Here is a 16248-nt window from a genome sequence, read left to right on the forward strand (position 1 = left end):
TTTTCTGATGAGCGTTTGGGATATTTTTAGCTTATGATATCTATATGATTCAGTAAACTAATTTCAAAAACACATACAGTATAAGTTTTTAAAAAAAAGAGAAATGAAGGTGCTTTTAGCCATAACCGCGGTTAGCCTAACCAGATAAAGTTACTAGCATATCACTCCGAAACAACTTTTCGGATCAACGTTTCAGAATTTTTTTTTTCCCCCAATTGCGTTTGATTCAATAATCTTTTTTTTTTAAAATCACCCAACTAGCTTAAAATTGCTAGCATATCACTTTAAAGGTTTTACAATCATGACTTGACAAGTTGATAGGGGAGAAAAAAATCTACTTCCAAGAGCAATTGTTTGAAAATTCTTTATATACAGGCAATACAAATGTTTCTTTCCAACTTTATTTATAGATTTTCCACAGCTTGTAAAGTTTTGTTTGTTTGATGTACAAACTGCTACTCCATTGTCACTCCAGGCCATTGTCTTCCTCTTGACTGGGTTCTGGTTTCTTTCAAATTAGAGGAGCATCGGCTCTACTCTGAGGTCCTAACCTTTAAGCCACTTTTCAGCCACTTGTACACGTAATCTCAATAACATAGCAGAGGACTGGAACACGTGTGTGAACCATCAATACGATTAGTTTAAAGCTGCACACCCATTGTCCTAAAGGTGGCGCTACAGAAAACCTTTTGAAAACGTACAACAAATCAACCATATGTGCTACAGATTTGCAAATTTCACCAAAATGTAACCCAAACCCTGAAGAAACATTTGTACATTTAAACCTTTTGCAAATTATCAAGTCCATCGCTGTCTTTTTTTGTTTTTTTTCAAAAGTGTATTAAACCCATCTCCTCATACAATTTTAGGATAATTGACACCAAACTTTTCTACACAAACCATCCACACAGATTTTTGATTTATCAAAAAATTGGGCCTACAGTGCATCAAAATAGTATTGTAAACATTTTCTTGCAAATACTGGCTAAATATATTTTCAATGTTCATTAAAAAAAATACTTTGGGGTCATGGTAGATGATGTTTGGGAAATATCAGAATTTTATCTAAAAAAAAGTCGTTTTTAAACATCACTTTTTTTTACCTAAGGGAACAAATACATCTTTGTTAAAAATAAATTACCAACATCGCCATGATGTCTACGTGCAATTTGTGTGTTTTCAGATTTTTGGTTTTTGTCCCCCTTTTTTTTCTCTTGTCTTTTGTTCTTTCTTTTCCTTTTATCTCACTTTTTTCCTTTTGTTTTTTCTCCTTTATGTTTCTTTTCTTTTCTCCTTTTTTCGTCTTTTGATAGCTGTTTGAAATCAGCCTTTAAACGCTAACGGCTGTTGTCTCGTTTTGCCAAAAACAGAACTTGAAGTCATGTTAGATGATGATCTCTAAACGTCATTTTAAACGTCAGGTATTTTTTTAACTAATGGAACCAATAAATCTTCGTTAAAAACCAATTACCAACATCGCCATGATGTCCACATGCAATTTGTGTTTTCAGATTTATTTTTCTCTCTCTTTTTTTTTTCCCTTTTTTCTCTTTTTACATTTTTTTTTTTCTATTCTTTGTTTTTGTTTTTTTTTCTTGTCTTTATTCTTTCCTTTTTTCTTATTTCTCTTTCTTTTCTTGTCTTCCCTTTTTCTCTCTAAACTACATTTTTGAGAGCCGTTTGAAATCCACCTTTAAACACAAACAGCTGCTGTCTTGTTTAGCCAAAAAATTGCCTGGCCCCGCCCATTGCTGTGCATCACCTCTAATTCTTCTTTGGATTTCTGTGCAAAGGAAACCTAATAACACACTAACACAAAATCTAAAATAAAAGATAAACTTTCAGCATTGAAATACAGCAAAAACAAATAAAAGACTAAGATGAAAACAAAAACTGGTCTACTATTACTACCACAGGTTTACGCCTCGTGGTCGATGCCCCCTATGATCAGTGGCGCTGTGTTCCTGCCCTCGTCACCAACTCCCGGGCTGAGAAAGGGAAAGAGCCTCTCGGAGAACAAACATCCCGTGAAGCTGTAGATGTGAGACTGAGCGTCCACGTCGAAGAACGACACGACGCCCGCCTCGTACTCCACGAACACGCCCAACGTCTGTGGCTTCTTCTTCAGCGCCAGGAGGATGGACGGGGAGTCCAAGGCACGGTACTCGTTACCGTTCCTCAAACGCACCGTCCAGTAACCGTTCTCTGGTTTAGACGTGATCATTCCCTTCCTGTTGACGGAACCTTTGACCACGCCCACGTCCCAGAAGGTCTTTGTTCCAACTGTGACCTGAAAACACAAAAAGAACAAACTCATCAGTTTCTTTTTCGTGAAGCAGTTTTAACCAGGGTTAGGGTGAATTACAATTATACCTTCAACTATCTATGTTTAATTACAACTCAATTATGATTACAGTGACTGGCATTTTAAATTTAGTTTAAATCTAGAATATTTGTATTTCTTGTAAAAAATGCAAGAGAGGATGCAGGTGCTGGCCTGCGTCGCACTGCATTAGCTTAGCATAAGTATTAACTAGCATTAGCATTAACATTAGCTAGCATTAACATTAATATTAGCTAGCATTAGCATTAGCATAAATTAGTATTATCATTATCCTTCATGTGCATCTTGTTGGGTTTTTTCTTTCTTATTAAGAATTTTATATTTTGATAAGCGCATTGAGATGACTTTGTTGTAAATTGCGCTATACAAATAAAGTTGAATTGAATTAACCAATATTAGCATTAGCATAAATTAGCATTAACATTAACTAATATTAGTATTAGCATTAGCTAGCATCAGTATTAGCATTAATATAGCATTAGCATAGGCATATCATTAGAATTAGCATAGCATAGCATAGCATAGCATAGCATAGCATAGCATAGCATAGCATTGCATTAACATAACATTATCATAAGCATAAACATAGCATTAGCATAGCATTAGCTAGCATTAGCTAGCAATAGCACTATCCTAGAACTAGCTTAGCAATAGCATTAACACAAACCTAGCAATAGCATTAACACAAACCTAGCAATAGCATTAACACAAACCTAGCAATATCATTAACCTGGCTTTAGCATTAACCTAGAATTAGCATTAACCTAGCCTTAATACTTACCTAGCAACAGCTTTAACATTAACCTAGTGTTAGCATTAACCTTGCCTTAATACTAATCTAGCAACAGCTTTAACCTAGCTTTAACATTAACCTAGCGTTAGCATTAACCTAGCATTGGCATAACCTAGCATTAGCATTAACATTAACCTAGCATTAGCACTAACCCAGTAATAGCATTAGCCTAGCATTAGCAATCAACTAGCAATGTCATTAACCTAGCTTTAACATTAAACTAGTGTTAGCATTAACCTAACAATAGCATTAACTTAGCATTAGCATTAGTATAAGCCTAGCAATAGCATTAACAACAATCTAGCATTAGATAAGCAATGACCTTAACATTAGCAACATTGCATGTATCCTCACTAATTATCTTAACTTAATTACAATTCAATTAGAATTTCAACTGCAACATATTTTTTCAATTACTATTAGAATTATAAATATGTCACAATTGTAATTAATTATCAATTACGCCATTACAATTATAATTGCACCCATCCCTGTTTCAACAACAACGTGATGAACCTGGAAGTAGAATCTCCCAGACAGGAATCCTCTCTTTCCCATCACACAGATGACTGGGTCGAAGCGTTGGGGAATGTCAGGAACGACGTGCAGCAGTTCTCCACGTCCAGCCCGTTTTCCGTCAGCTGATAGGACGATGTTTGGATGGGCGGTGTCTGGGTCTAACACCACGTCCACTGCAACACAAAGAAGACAAGAACATCTGGACCATGTCACACAGATACACGTTGATTTCATCAATATTTACCTTTTTTCTGAGAAAAACAAACCGACAACAAATAAATATTAATGTGATCGTTTGGACAGACACTATATTTATTGCAGTCAGATTTTATCATCTATGTTTTTTGTTATGAAAAGCTCTTTTTTGCTATTTTTTTTTTTAACTTTAAAACAACGTTTAGGTGGAAAAAAAGAAAAAGAAAATCTGCAAATTACAAAGAAGGAAAGGCCACCAATGCACATAGAAACACCTTTAAATGAGACGATGGTGTTAGCCATAGCCACTGTTAGCTATCTAGCTAAATGGGCTAACATATCACTATACTGTCTTGTACAATTTTTCTGAGAAATATTTTGGGATGTTTTTGTTTGTTTGTTTGTTTTAAAATAAAAAAGAGGTGTTGTTAGCCATATACATGGTTAGTCCATGGTTTGGGATGTATTTAATTAGTCTTTAATTCCATAATATCTTTTTTTTAAAAAGTCCCACAAGTAAAGAACGATGGTGTTAACTAACGTGGTAGCTAACATTGCTAGTATATCACATTCAAATGTCTTACGACTGTTCTGAAAATTGCTGTTTGATTCAATAAACCCATAAAAAAAACACCAAGTAAAAAAGTGATGTTGTTAGCCATAGCCACGGTTAGCTAACTAGCTAAAGTTGTGTGTTTTTAGTCATTTTGTATATTTCCCTTTCTTTTTTGAATGTGAACACATTCAATTCATTAAATGAAATTTAGAAACACATTTAAATGTGACAGTGGTGTTACCCATAGTCACTGTTAGCTATGTAGCTAAAAAGGCTAACATATCACTATAATGTCGTGTACAACTTTTCTGATTTATGTTTTGGGATGTTTTTTTTTTTTTGTGGTTATTTTTCTGTTTTTGTTTGTTTGTTTTAAAATAAACCTGCAAATAAAATGAAGTGGTGATAGCCATTTATTGTACATGGTAAGTCCATGGTTTGGGATGTATTTTTTGTTTTTAATTAATCTTTAATTCAATAAATTAATATTTGAATGCGTTTCTATGTGTATTAGTGGCCTTTTTTTCTGAGAAACATAAAGTACATTTAATTAATTAAATGTTCTTCAGTGTTCACATTTAAAAAAGAAAGCGAAATGTACAATATGACTAAAGAAAAATACACAAAATGACTAAAAACACACAGAATTACAGGAAAATACACAAACAGCCAACAGAAATACACAAAAAAAACACAAAGTGACATCATAAGTACACAAAATTTGCACAAAATGACAATTTTACAAAATGACAACAAATATGTGTCGTACCAATTACCAATGTGCTGTAGAGATTATAGAGAGAGAAAAAATAAATATTTTTGATGTGTTTTAGTGGCCTTTCCTTCACTGTAACTTGCAAGGTTTGATTTTTTTTTTTGTAAATTTAGGAACACATTTAAATATGTTTCTAAATTGCATTCAATTAATTGAATGTGTTTACATTTACAAATGAAAGGGAAATACACAAAATGACTAAAAAACACACAAAATTACAGAAAAATACACAAAGGGAAAACAAAAAATACACAAAATGACAAGAGAAAGAGTCAAAATTAACCAAAAGTTCCACTAGATGAGTAAAAACACACAAAAGTAACAGTTAACTTTGAAAGATGACAATCAAAAATGTGCTGTAGACTAGGCAGAGAGATTTTTTTTTGCTATTTATTGTCGACAACTGAGAAAGCGCTAAGTCACTGTTCACAAGGCATTGTTTAATTTGTGTTTTTGACATTTATTTAATGTCTTGATATTGAATTTCTTGATTTGAATGATTTAATGTGATTTGTTTATTATTTCTGCCATTGTTTTATTTGTTTATTTCCGCAACAATGTAAAGTCAATAGTTTCACTTTAAAGTCCAAACCTTGACTGAACAATGTTAAAGTCATCACGTGTCCATACCTGCATATTTCTGTATCCGTTTCATCTCTGCAGGAGAAAAACAGAATGATGTTTAAAAGTCTCATCATGTGACTGAATCCTCTTCCCAGTAACGTTTCCTACCTTCTTTCTTCAAAGCCTCCAGTTCAGTCCTCACAGACTTTTCCAGTTTGGTCAGAGCCGTCCTCACCGTGCCCACGCACAGCTCTGGGTGGACGTTGATCTCTGACCATTCTCTGGTTGGTGGAGGTGACGTAAGCGTGGGAAAAATCTACAAGGACCAAACACAGCAGCAATTATATTGTAGTATTATTAAACTCCATGAACAGCCTCATGCAGACATGGGGCAACTGGTGGCCCTCAGTTCAATTTGGTGCAGCCTTTCAAAATAATGCACAAAATGACTGAATGCTGAAAAGTACACAATACATAGCAACAATACATAAAAACAGAAAAAAACACAAAATTGCAAAAAACCCACAAAATTACTCAAAACACAAGAATAAACGGATTGACAGAAAAATATACAAAATGTAGAAATGCAAAAACGCCAATTTTACAAAAACTGACGTAAAAATATACCAAAACACAACACACAAATTACACAAAGAAATGACAGTAAAACATACAAAAGCACAATAAAAATACACAAATTACACAAACAATGACAGAAGAATATACAAAAGTGCAACAAAAACACAAATTTCACAATTTTTTTTTAAAAAATATACAAAAGTACACAAAAATACTTGTAAATCAACAAACAGCAAAATAAACTCAATGACAGAAACACTTACAAAACCACAACAAAAACGCTCAGAGATTACAACTAAACAAAATACACAAAACTACTCCAAAAAATACACACAAAAATGTTCAAAATGACACAAAAACACACAAACTGTGTGCCGTTGGGGTGTCTCCTTCCCTCGGTAGGGGCCGGCCATGGGGGGGTGGCCTGGGGCTCCTTGGCCCCCACTCTTTCTGCTGGTCTGGCTGCATCTGCGGGCCCGGGGCGGCGCCTGGGTTTGCAGTAGCGGTTTTTGCACATACACTAGTCTACGATGCACTGGCCTTGGGATGTAGGATAAAACTCGTACTGGGCTTAACTTTAGACACGTTGATCCCAAATACCTGTTTTAGGTATTACCACTCACTCCTTCCCCCTGTCCACAGCCACCACCATTATACCTAAGCTTCACACTTATCACCAGACTGGCTTGATTACACAACATAGTAAGCACAATATGTTCTACTACAACTTCACATCTCACTCTCTCTTTAAAATAATACATTTTCCCCCACCCTTTCTATTTCCTGCTTGGAGTCTCTCCTCCCTGCTCCTTTCCTTCTCCCCCTCCCCCTCACCAAGATGTAACACTGCTCTCCATTTTTATATCCTCCCTATAATAAAATGTTTCTTACCCTTCCTTAGGGAGGGCTGGTGATGGTCACAATTAAGCAATAAAATAAATTAATTTATATCATTGCAATAACAAAGCATGCATTGCTGTCTCATAATGATTGCACTTCGTGTAGTGTTGATTTTTGACAGCATGTGCAGACAAGTCGAAAAAAAACCACACACAAACTGACAAAACTACAAAGTGTGGGGTGGGGTGCTGAGTGTGACCTGCAGGAGGTGCAGATGGTCGTCGCTGTTCTGCAGCTTCTCCAGCTCATTGGTTCTTCTCTGAAGTTCAGTGATTTCCTGCTGCAGCTCCTCCACCAGCTGCTCCGCCCTAGACTCCGCCTCTTTCTGCTTCTCTTTGATCTCAGAGTTCACGTTGCTTTGCCTTTCCTCGACGCAGCGAATCAGAGACGCAAACCGGTGGTCGCTCTCCGTCATCTCCTTCTCTGCGCTCACCTGGACCGAGCACAAAACAAAGTCTTTTTAAAACCTATTTTTCATTTCTCCTCGTTATAAACAAAACCTGAGATTCTCCCACTATAAAATACTCACCGTGCTGAGCTTCAAACAGCCTCTGATCTCCTCCACCTTCTTCAGTCTCTCCTGAATCATTTGCTGAAAGTCTGCATCCAGCTGTTTCATTTGGACCTGATGGAGCACAACGTTTCATAACTGACATACTGTATATACAGTATATTTTATCTATAGACATTTATATATTATGTCGTTAACATTGCACAATGATTATCGCTCTGACAAATTCACATTTTCTCAACATGAGTCATGTCCAGGTCATTGGAAATACAAGCATTAAAAGTTCAACGCTGACAGTTCCCACTGAAGGATACTTCCAAGTTTCCCAAGATAAATTGAAGCTGAGTCTAAATATCTCTGTTGATTCTCCACCTTTGAAAGATCTGAAAACATTTTCAGTGAGAACATGACCAAGCAGAATATTAACATGCGCTCATTTGATCCATAAAACTCACGTAGACACATTTCATTCCGACATTTAGGAGATTGCATATTGTCTGCCTCTTACTATTGACAAAACTTCCAGTTAACTTTAAAACAAGAGCCCTATTTATGAAAGCACTAATAAAAGACAAGAAGAGATGCTTTTATTTTGAAAACAGGATGTTCGATTTTTAGCTTGAAGCCGGTGTCACGTACTGAGATTGCATCGTAATGAGTACTGAGATTGTATCTGAGCATGTGCACTACCCGAGTCACATACTGAGTTTACCTCCGTACTGAGATTATAACCCTAACCCTAACCAAATGCAATAAACAACTAAAACCCGTGTTTGTTCACTTTGAAATGAAAAACAAACAAAAATGAATTATTATTTTTTTTAGCAAAAATTAATTTTCCGGTAATGCGCATGTGCATGGCTGTGCACATGTACATGCGCATATACAATCTCAGTACGATGCGAACTTAATACATGACACCGAAAAATTAATTTTTGCTACTCCCGCTGTGCTGAGATTGTTCATTAAATTTCAAAGTAAATGTTCAAAGTTCATTCTTGGCATAAAATGCACTTCACTGACAAATAACTTGCTGAAATATTTAAAATACATTACTTCTTAATACAGGGGTGCTCCATACGTCGATCACGATCTACCAGTCGATCGCAAAGGTAGTATTGGTAGATCGCATGACATCAAAAAAATAGACGTCAGCGGCTGATGTCAGCCTATCATCTATCCCGTCACTTGATTGACATACAGGGCAGCCAGTCAGATGACTACTGCACGTGCACTGTCAAGTTGCCTGCGTGCAATTCAGTTCAGTGCAAGTCATCAAAGTAAACTCGGGTAATTACAAAAAATGTTCATAGTTAATTATGTTGTGTTGTGCAAAATTAGCTCATGCGGTTATGCAAGGTACATCAACATGCATTTTACATGTAAAGAATCCTCAATATATGTGAAAATAAATATATGTTAAATATATGTTTTGCATTTTTGTGGTGGGTAGATCTGGGGTAGATCATTGTGACTTGGTAATTTTATAAGTAGCTCGCATGCTGAAAAAGTGTGAGCACCCCTGTCTTAATACGTAATATTAATGTGAATTACATCTGAGATATCATTGTAATGTCAGTATGACAATTTCCGCATTGGAAATTCCATGAACAATCCCAGTACGTGACTGCTGCGTGCTCAGATTGTCTTACAATCTCTACGGTTACAAGCACCAGTCAAAGGACTATTTTACATACTGCTCACAATGCATCATGGGATGGTTGATTATGACTAGTATGCCCAACATGCATACTTAAAAAATGTCCCCATATAGTATACATCCTGGGTATTCCTCTCATACTCAATCTTTTTATACTATCTAATGTGAACGCACTACATACTGTGTCGTCAGACTTAGTATGAGTAGTACGTTAGTATAACATTTACTACACAGCCACAGTCTCAGAGGAAGACATTACATTTACTAAGGGTAGGAAAAAATATCAATTTTTTTCTTGGTGCTGTCGTCACGGCAACGGATAAAACACTTCTAATTGGCTGCCGAGCAGAGTCAGTGACATCATCGTCAATGGTATTGCCTAGAGCAGGGAGTCCATTTGAGGTTGCGAGACACTGGGAGCGGGTCACCAGATGCCTTCAAGAAACTAAGAATATTTTCTGAACAATTTGAGCCCATTGTTGCTTATTTTTACCCTTTTTCTGCAACTACACCAAACTTGCCATATTTTAACCTATTTTCATCACTTTCTCTTGACATATTTTTGCTCCTTTTAATGCATTTTTGCTACATTACTCCCATTTCTGCCACTTCTCTATCAAATTTTAATGACTTTTCTGCACATTTTTTCCACTCTCATGACAGTTTCAGCACTTACAAACCCTTTTCACTACATTTCCAGCTAATGTCGCATATGTTGACCCATTATTGTCACTTTTAACCTCTTTTCACCATATTTCATGCTTATTTTTGCCAATTTAACCCCATTCACTATTTGTCATGCCCATTATTTGCGAGTTTAAACTAATTGTTCCTATTTTTAAAGTACATTACCACACCCCGTATCGAAATTTCTGCCACTTTTAAGCCACTATTGGCACTTTGAACCCTTTTTACCACTTTTTCTGTCCGTTTTGGGCCACACATGTTTTAGGGGGACCGTGGCTCCGGTGGTAGAGGGGTCGTCCTCTGATTGAGAGGTGGGGTGTTTGATCTCGGTCTATACCAATCTATGTGTTGAAGTGTCCTTGGGCAAGACACTGAACCCCAAGTTGCTCCCAGTGGTTGACTAGCACCTTGCATGGCAGCTCAGTCCCATTGGTGTGTGAATGAGCTGATGCGTAAAGCACTTTGTGACTTCTGTCTGTCAAAGGTGCTATATAAATAAACATTACTTACTTACTCTAATTTGAAACTTTCAACCAATTTCTGTGTTTTTTAAAATACCAATGAGTCGATCGAACCTTCCTCTCCTTGCTCTCGTCCTCAATGGAAACCGCCTGGTGGCCCTTGTGCTCGGTCTCGGTGCAGAACCGACACACGCACTTCTGCTCCTTCCTGCAGAACATCTCCAGCAGCCGCTCGTGCCTCTTGCACATGCGCTCCTGCAGATCGTGGAGGGGCTCCATCAGCTTGTGCACCTGCAGCGTGGACACCCTGCGGTGCGGCTCCAGGTGGGCCTCGCAGTACGACGTCAGACACACCAGGCACGACTTCTGGGCCTTCACTTGCAGCGCCGCCGCCGCACACACGTCGCACTGCACCTCCCCGGGCTGGGCCGAGCACAGCGGGGCGGCCGAGGAGGAGGAGGTGCACATCGTCATCCCCCTAAAGGAGTCGGCCAGTTCCTTGAAGGCAGTGTTGATGCTCATCTCCGGCCTGGGGGAGAAGGACTTGCTGCAGGTGGGACACTGATATACGTCGCTGCTATCCCACAGACCCTGAAGGCAACTCTGGCAGAAGTTGTGTCCACAGGGAGTGGTCACAGGGTCGGAGAAGACCTGCTGGCAGAGGCTGCACTGGAGCTGCTTTTCTGGCAACATGTTGGAGGCCTTTATCTGCAACCAGGAAGTCAACATGTTTAACAAACGTTTAGATAAAGCAAGGGAAGGAATGTTGCTTTTATTTATTTATTGCTCATCAAACTCGCTCATGCAACACAAGCTAGTTGTTAGTGAGAGACATTTCTTATATGCTATCCGTACGGTTACCGTATCAATATAGCATCATTCTATCCGTACGCAGCGCCCCTATTTGGCCAGTTTAGGTCACGTGACTAAGATTAAACCTTACCCTAAACCTAACCCTAACTATCAGAATCAGACTCTGACACTCTACATTGTATAGACCCTTTGATTGTTTGTAAACATTGTGACATATTTTGTTGGGCGGGGCTTAGCCTGGAGGCAAAACCACAATCGTCTTTGTTTTTTCTGAGCACGAGTATCCGCTGGGATCCTATAAAACTTTAATTTAAGTCCACTAATGTTATTACCCCTGTTCTGGCACGCAAACACACAACAAGACAGTATTCTGTTGTAACATCACTAGCCTCCACAGTCTTTAGCCAACGGTGTTTCCTGTTTGCCTCCATTAAGGGGTCTATATTTTGACCAAACTGTGCTATATTAGGGTCAATTTATTTATTTATCTGAATACTATCCACTGTTATACAGAATTTTTTATTATTATTTATATATTCATCTTAAAGACGTAAATCCTTGTTTTAAAAGTGACCAAAAATGGTGGAAAAGGTGGTGAAATGGGCTTTTAAAAACTACAAAAATTGGTTAAAAGTAGCAAATTAGAGTAGCCAAAAAAAGTGGTAAAAAGGAATAAAAGTGTCAATGTTGGCTTGAAAAATGTGTTTAAACTGGCAAATAATGAAATAATGGGTGTGACAATTCATGAATGTGGTTAAATTGGCAAAAATAAGCATCAAATGCTGAGGTTAAAAGTGACATTAATGGGTCAAAATATCTGACATTAGGTGCGAAAAGTGGTGGAAAGGGGTTATAAATGCTGAAAATGTCTTGAAAGTGCAAAAAATGTGCAGAAAAGGCATTGAAATTTGATGGAGAAGTGGCAGAAATTATTGCTATTGCCATTATTGCATTAAATACATTAAAAGGAGCAAAAATCTGACAAGAAGACAGGCACCAGCAGACTTTTGCGACCCTGAACAGAAATATGTGAGCCAGGAGATGAATGAATGAAATAATGAATGAATGAATGAAATTAATTAACAGAAGGAAAAAAAACTGTTAAATTTGCCCTTTAGTGTCTTTACTCTTATATTTTAGTTACAGGAGTCAATTTTAATTGGCATAAATATCCTTATGCGTAGTTATTATGTGTCTGAAAGTGTAAATTAAAGATAAACAGTGGATCAGACGGAATGTATAAAGTCGTTGGCTTCTCCAGTCCAACCGGAATGAAGTCGTTCACACACCGTAAACACACAGCTCCACCCTGTTATGTTTGTCCTCCATTAGTCACTGTAACTAAACATTCACACCCTAACAGCCAATCAGAGAGGCCCGTGGCTGATACTTGGGACAGACTGCCAAAGTTAAGTTATGTCACGCCCAGGGTGAACAATGTTTAAGGTTTTCACCAGCCTTAATTCCAGCTGTCAACAAAAAGTGACGATAATAAAAAAAAAGTTATTATTCTTTCGATTTTTTTTTCATGCTAAATTATTCTTAAATTAAAGATAAAAACAGATTAAAATGTTATCTCACCATAGACTCTCTATGGGAGCAGAAGCTAGTAGCGTTAGCCTGACGTCACGACAACATACTTCAAAATGGCCACGCCACATAAAAAAGGCCCATAAGAAATTCCTCGTGTGTATTCATACACCCCTGGCCAATAAAGTTGATTCTGATTCTGATTCTGATTCTGATTATGTGTATTTCATGCTAATCGAAAGAAGAAAAAAAAAATTCTGAAAACATAACTACTTAAACATTTTTTCCTGTAAAATAACTAAAACTGAGACAAGCCATGCTAAGCTAACGTCATAAAACACTCAAATGTCGTGGAATCACATTGGTGGAAAAACAATGTAAGCTAGCACATTAGCATCAACAGTGAATTGTGATTTAGTTTCTAGGTTCTTGTTTTTTTTTTTTTTTGCCATATGTGAAAGAAATATAGGAATAGATTAATTGTTAATTTAGTGTGAATTTACTGCCAAAAGTAACACGGTTTTGAGGCTGGCGTTGACCAAACGGGCCAGCCCTGTAGACAACTGACGCAAAAAACAAGCTAACATCATCTAACACTCAAAACTGTGTTTGCAGGTTTCTTCTGAAAACATAACTTTACCTTAATCATGTTAAGGTAAAGCTATTACATTACTTTTAGTTATATTTTTTCCTTACATAACTAAAACTGAGGCTAGCCATGCTAAGCTAACGTCATAAAACACTCAAAGGCCATGGAATCACAGTGGTGGAAAAACAGCGTTTTCAAAGTTAGCCCTTTCCGTCAAAGCTAACACGTTAGCTTCGTAACAGTGTTAGCATCAACAGTGAATTGTGATTTAATTTCTAGGTTTTTTTTTATTGCCATATGTAAAATAAACATGTTTATAGATGAATTCTTAGTTAAGTGTGTATTTACTGTAAAAAGTAACACGGTTCTTACGCTAGTTTTGGCCAAAAGGATTCAGATTCAGAAAACTTGATTGATCCCATTGGGCAATTAATTTGTAGCAATTCTAAGAGCAGTCACATACACGCAACACACATGGTGGTAAGTACATTACATCAGGAGACCATATACAATAAAATAAAAAACATCGGAATACAAAATCACTTCAAACTACACATTTGAATGTAACAATTTAATCGCAGAGGGCACAAAAGAATTGGAAAACCCATTTGTTTTCCGTGCCGTTAAAACGACGCCCTGAAAGCAACAAGACAAACTCCGGAAACAGAGGATGTTGTGGCTCAACCAGGATGCAAAAATACGTGCTAAGCTAACATCATCTAAAACTCAAAGGTCATGAGGTCACAACACGTAAAAACCAACAGGTTTACTATTCACTTGATAACTGTTATATAACATTATACACTCGGTTTATAGCTACAGGAAGGGCTAATGAACAACACGATTACTGCCTTTTTCTTTCAGATCAAACCTCTTTTATATTGAAATCCTACTTATTGCTTCAAAACTAATCATATTATTACAGTATTCTTTGTTTAAGATTAACGCTGACACTGAATCAATATTTACAACCCTGTTTTTTTGCTAGCATGCTAGCTTTGATCACATATTAATCACCTTTCCTGCTCAAAACGTTGATTTTTTCACAGTGTACATTGTTGTAAACACTAATAACAAGCCATTACTCCCATTCGGTGATAACTGGAGTCTTTTAATAGCCTTAGATCAATTTAACAATGAGCAGAATATGTATCTTTGTTTAGCAAAATTTGAAGTAAATCAAAAAATGGAAAGGTTTCTGTTGTCCAGCAACATTTAACGCATCAACAAAGGTTTAAATGATATATTTTGGTTATCTTTGAGAGCAGGTGGAAGCTAATGCACATACTTACGTCCCTCAGTAGCAGTTGTTAGGCGTCTGTTGGTGAGTTCTGGTGAATGAATGAAACAGGAAGAAGGAACGTGAAGAGTTATTTTCTGTCTCTGCTGATCTGAGAGTGACAGCACAGTGTTGAACCTGTGTGTGTGTCACATAACATCAGGTGTGTGTGTGTGCGTGCGTGCGTGTGTGTGTGTGCGTGCGTGCGTGTGTGTACTGGAGTTCAATGGTTAACATTGTGACACACCTGAGGGCAGGAATGCTGCAGGGCGGTTAAAGGGACTCGTCAGATGACTAACATGTTGATTACATCTGAAGATTACGCTTCGGCGCGGCCACGACTTCCTGTGTTTACTACAGTTAGACTGAGTGTCAATCAAACCAGTTGTTTTACTACATTTCTTTCTTTGTTCTTTGTTTTTAGTTTCGCGCACCGACTACCAAGACAAATTCCTTGAACTGTCCTAAAAACTTTACTTGGCCATTAAAACATTTCCGATTCTGATTCTGATTTATCACATTTATCATGTGTAAAACAGATTAAGACTTGTATTTTTCTTTTAAAACAAATCTGTTTTTTAAAAACAAATTATGGATGGAGCTCAGTGAAGTTAGTAAGAAACCAACTCAACCTAACAGTCAAATTTCATACAGATTTTTGAAATTTTGTAAATGATGAGTCTATTTTTTAAACTGATCCTAATCTTGATCCCCTCCAAAATGAAATGGAGTCTTCAATGACTAAGGTCTATCTTTGGTTAAAATGTTGTCAAAATCTATAACAAAAGTAACATCATATAACCACAAGCTAATATAACCCCAAGCTAGCTGCAGGTGAATATAACTGCAAGCTACTGCTAAGTAATATAACTGCAAGCTTATATAATTGCAAGCTTATATTAGCGCAAGCTTACTGCCGGCTTATATGACCGCAAGCTAACTGCAAACTAATATAACTGCAAGCTAATATAACCGCAAGCTAACTGCAAACTAATATAACTGCAAGCTAATACAACCGCAAGCTAATATAACACCAAGCTAACTGCAAACTAATGTAACTGCAAGCTAATATAACCGCAAGCTAATATAACACCAAGCTAACTGCAAACTCATGTAACTGCAAGCTAATATAACCGCAAGCTAACTGCAAACTAATATAAATGCAAGCTAATATAACCGCAAGCTAATATAACACCAAGCTAACTGCAAACTAATGTAACTGCAAGCTAATATAACTGCAAGCTAACTGCAAACTAATATAACTGCAAGCTAATATAACCACAAGCTAATATAACACCAAGCTAACTGCAAACTAATGTTACTGCAAGCTAATATAACCGCAAGCTAATATAACACCAAGCTAACTGCAAACTAATGTAACTGCAAGCTAATATAACCGCAAGCTAACTGCAAGCAAATATAACTGCACGCTAATATAACCGCAAGCTAACTGCAAGCAAATATAACTGCACGCTAATACCAATACAAGCTAA

The 16248-nt window shown here is 37.1% G+C and overlaps 1 protein-coding gene across 1 annotated transcript; it reads right to left on the reverse strand.

Moving 5' to 3' along the window:
• Positions 1-348: 348 nt before the first annotated feature.
• On the reverse strand, positions 349-14938 carry LOC114480530 (E3 ubiquitin-protein ligase TRIM39-like). Its single transcript, XM_028474758.1, has 8 exons — positions 14769-14938; positions 10659-11252; positions 7755-7850; positions 7425-7658; positions 5915-6062; positions 5813-5839; positions 3654-3829; positions 349-2290 (listed from the first exon to the last, which is right to left on the reverse strand). The coding sequence occupies exons 2-8, from the start codon at positions 11235-11237 to the stop codon at positions 1919-1921; spliced, it is 1632 nt and encodes a 543-aa protein (XP_028330559.1). The 5' UTR covers positions 11238-11252; positions 14769-14938; the 3' UTR covers positions 349-1918.
• Positions 14939-16248: the final 1310 nt, after the last annotated feature.

The sequence above is a fragment of the Gouania willdenowi genome, chromosome 18 (assembly GCF_900634775.1).
Source record: "Gouania willdenowi chromosome 18, fGouWil2.1, whole genome shotgun sequence".
NCBI lineage: Eukaryota > Metazoa > Chordata > Actinopteri > Blenniiformes > Gobiesocidae > Gouania > Gouania willdenowi.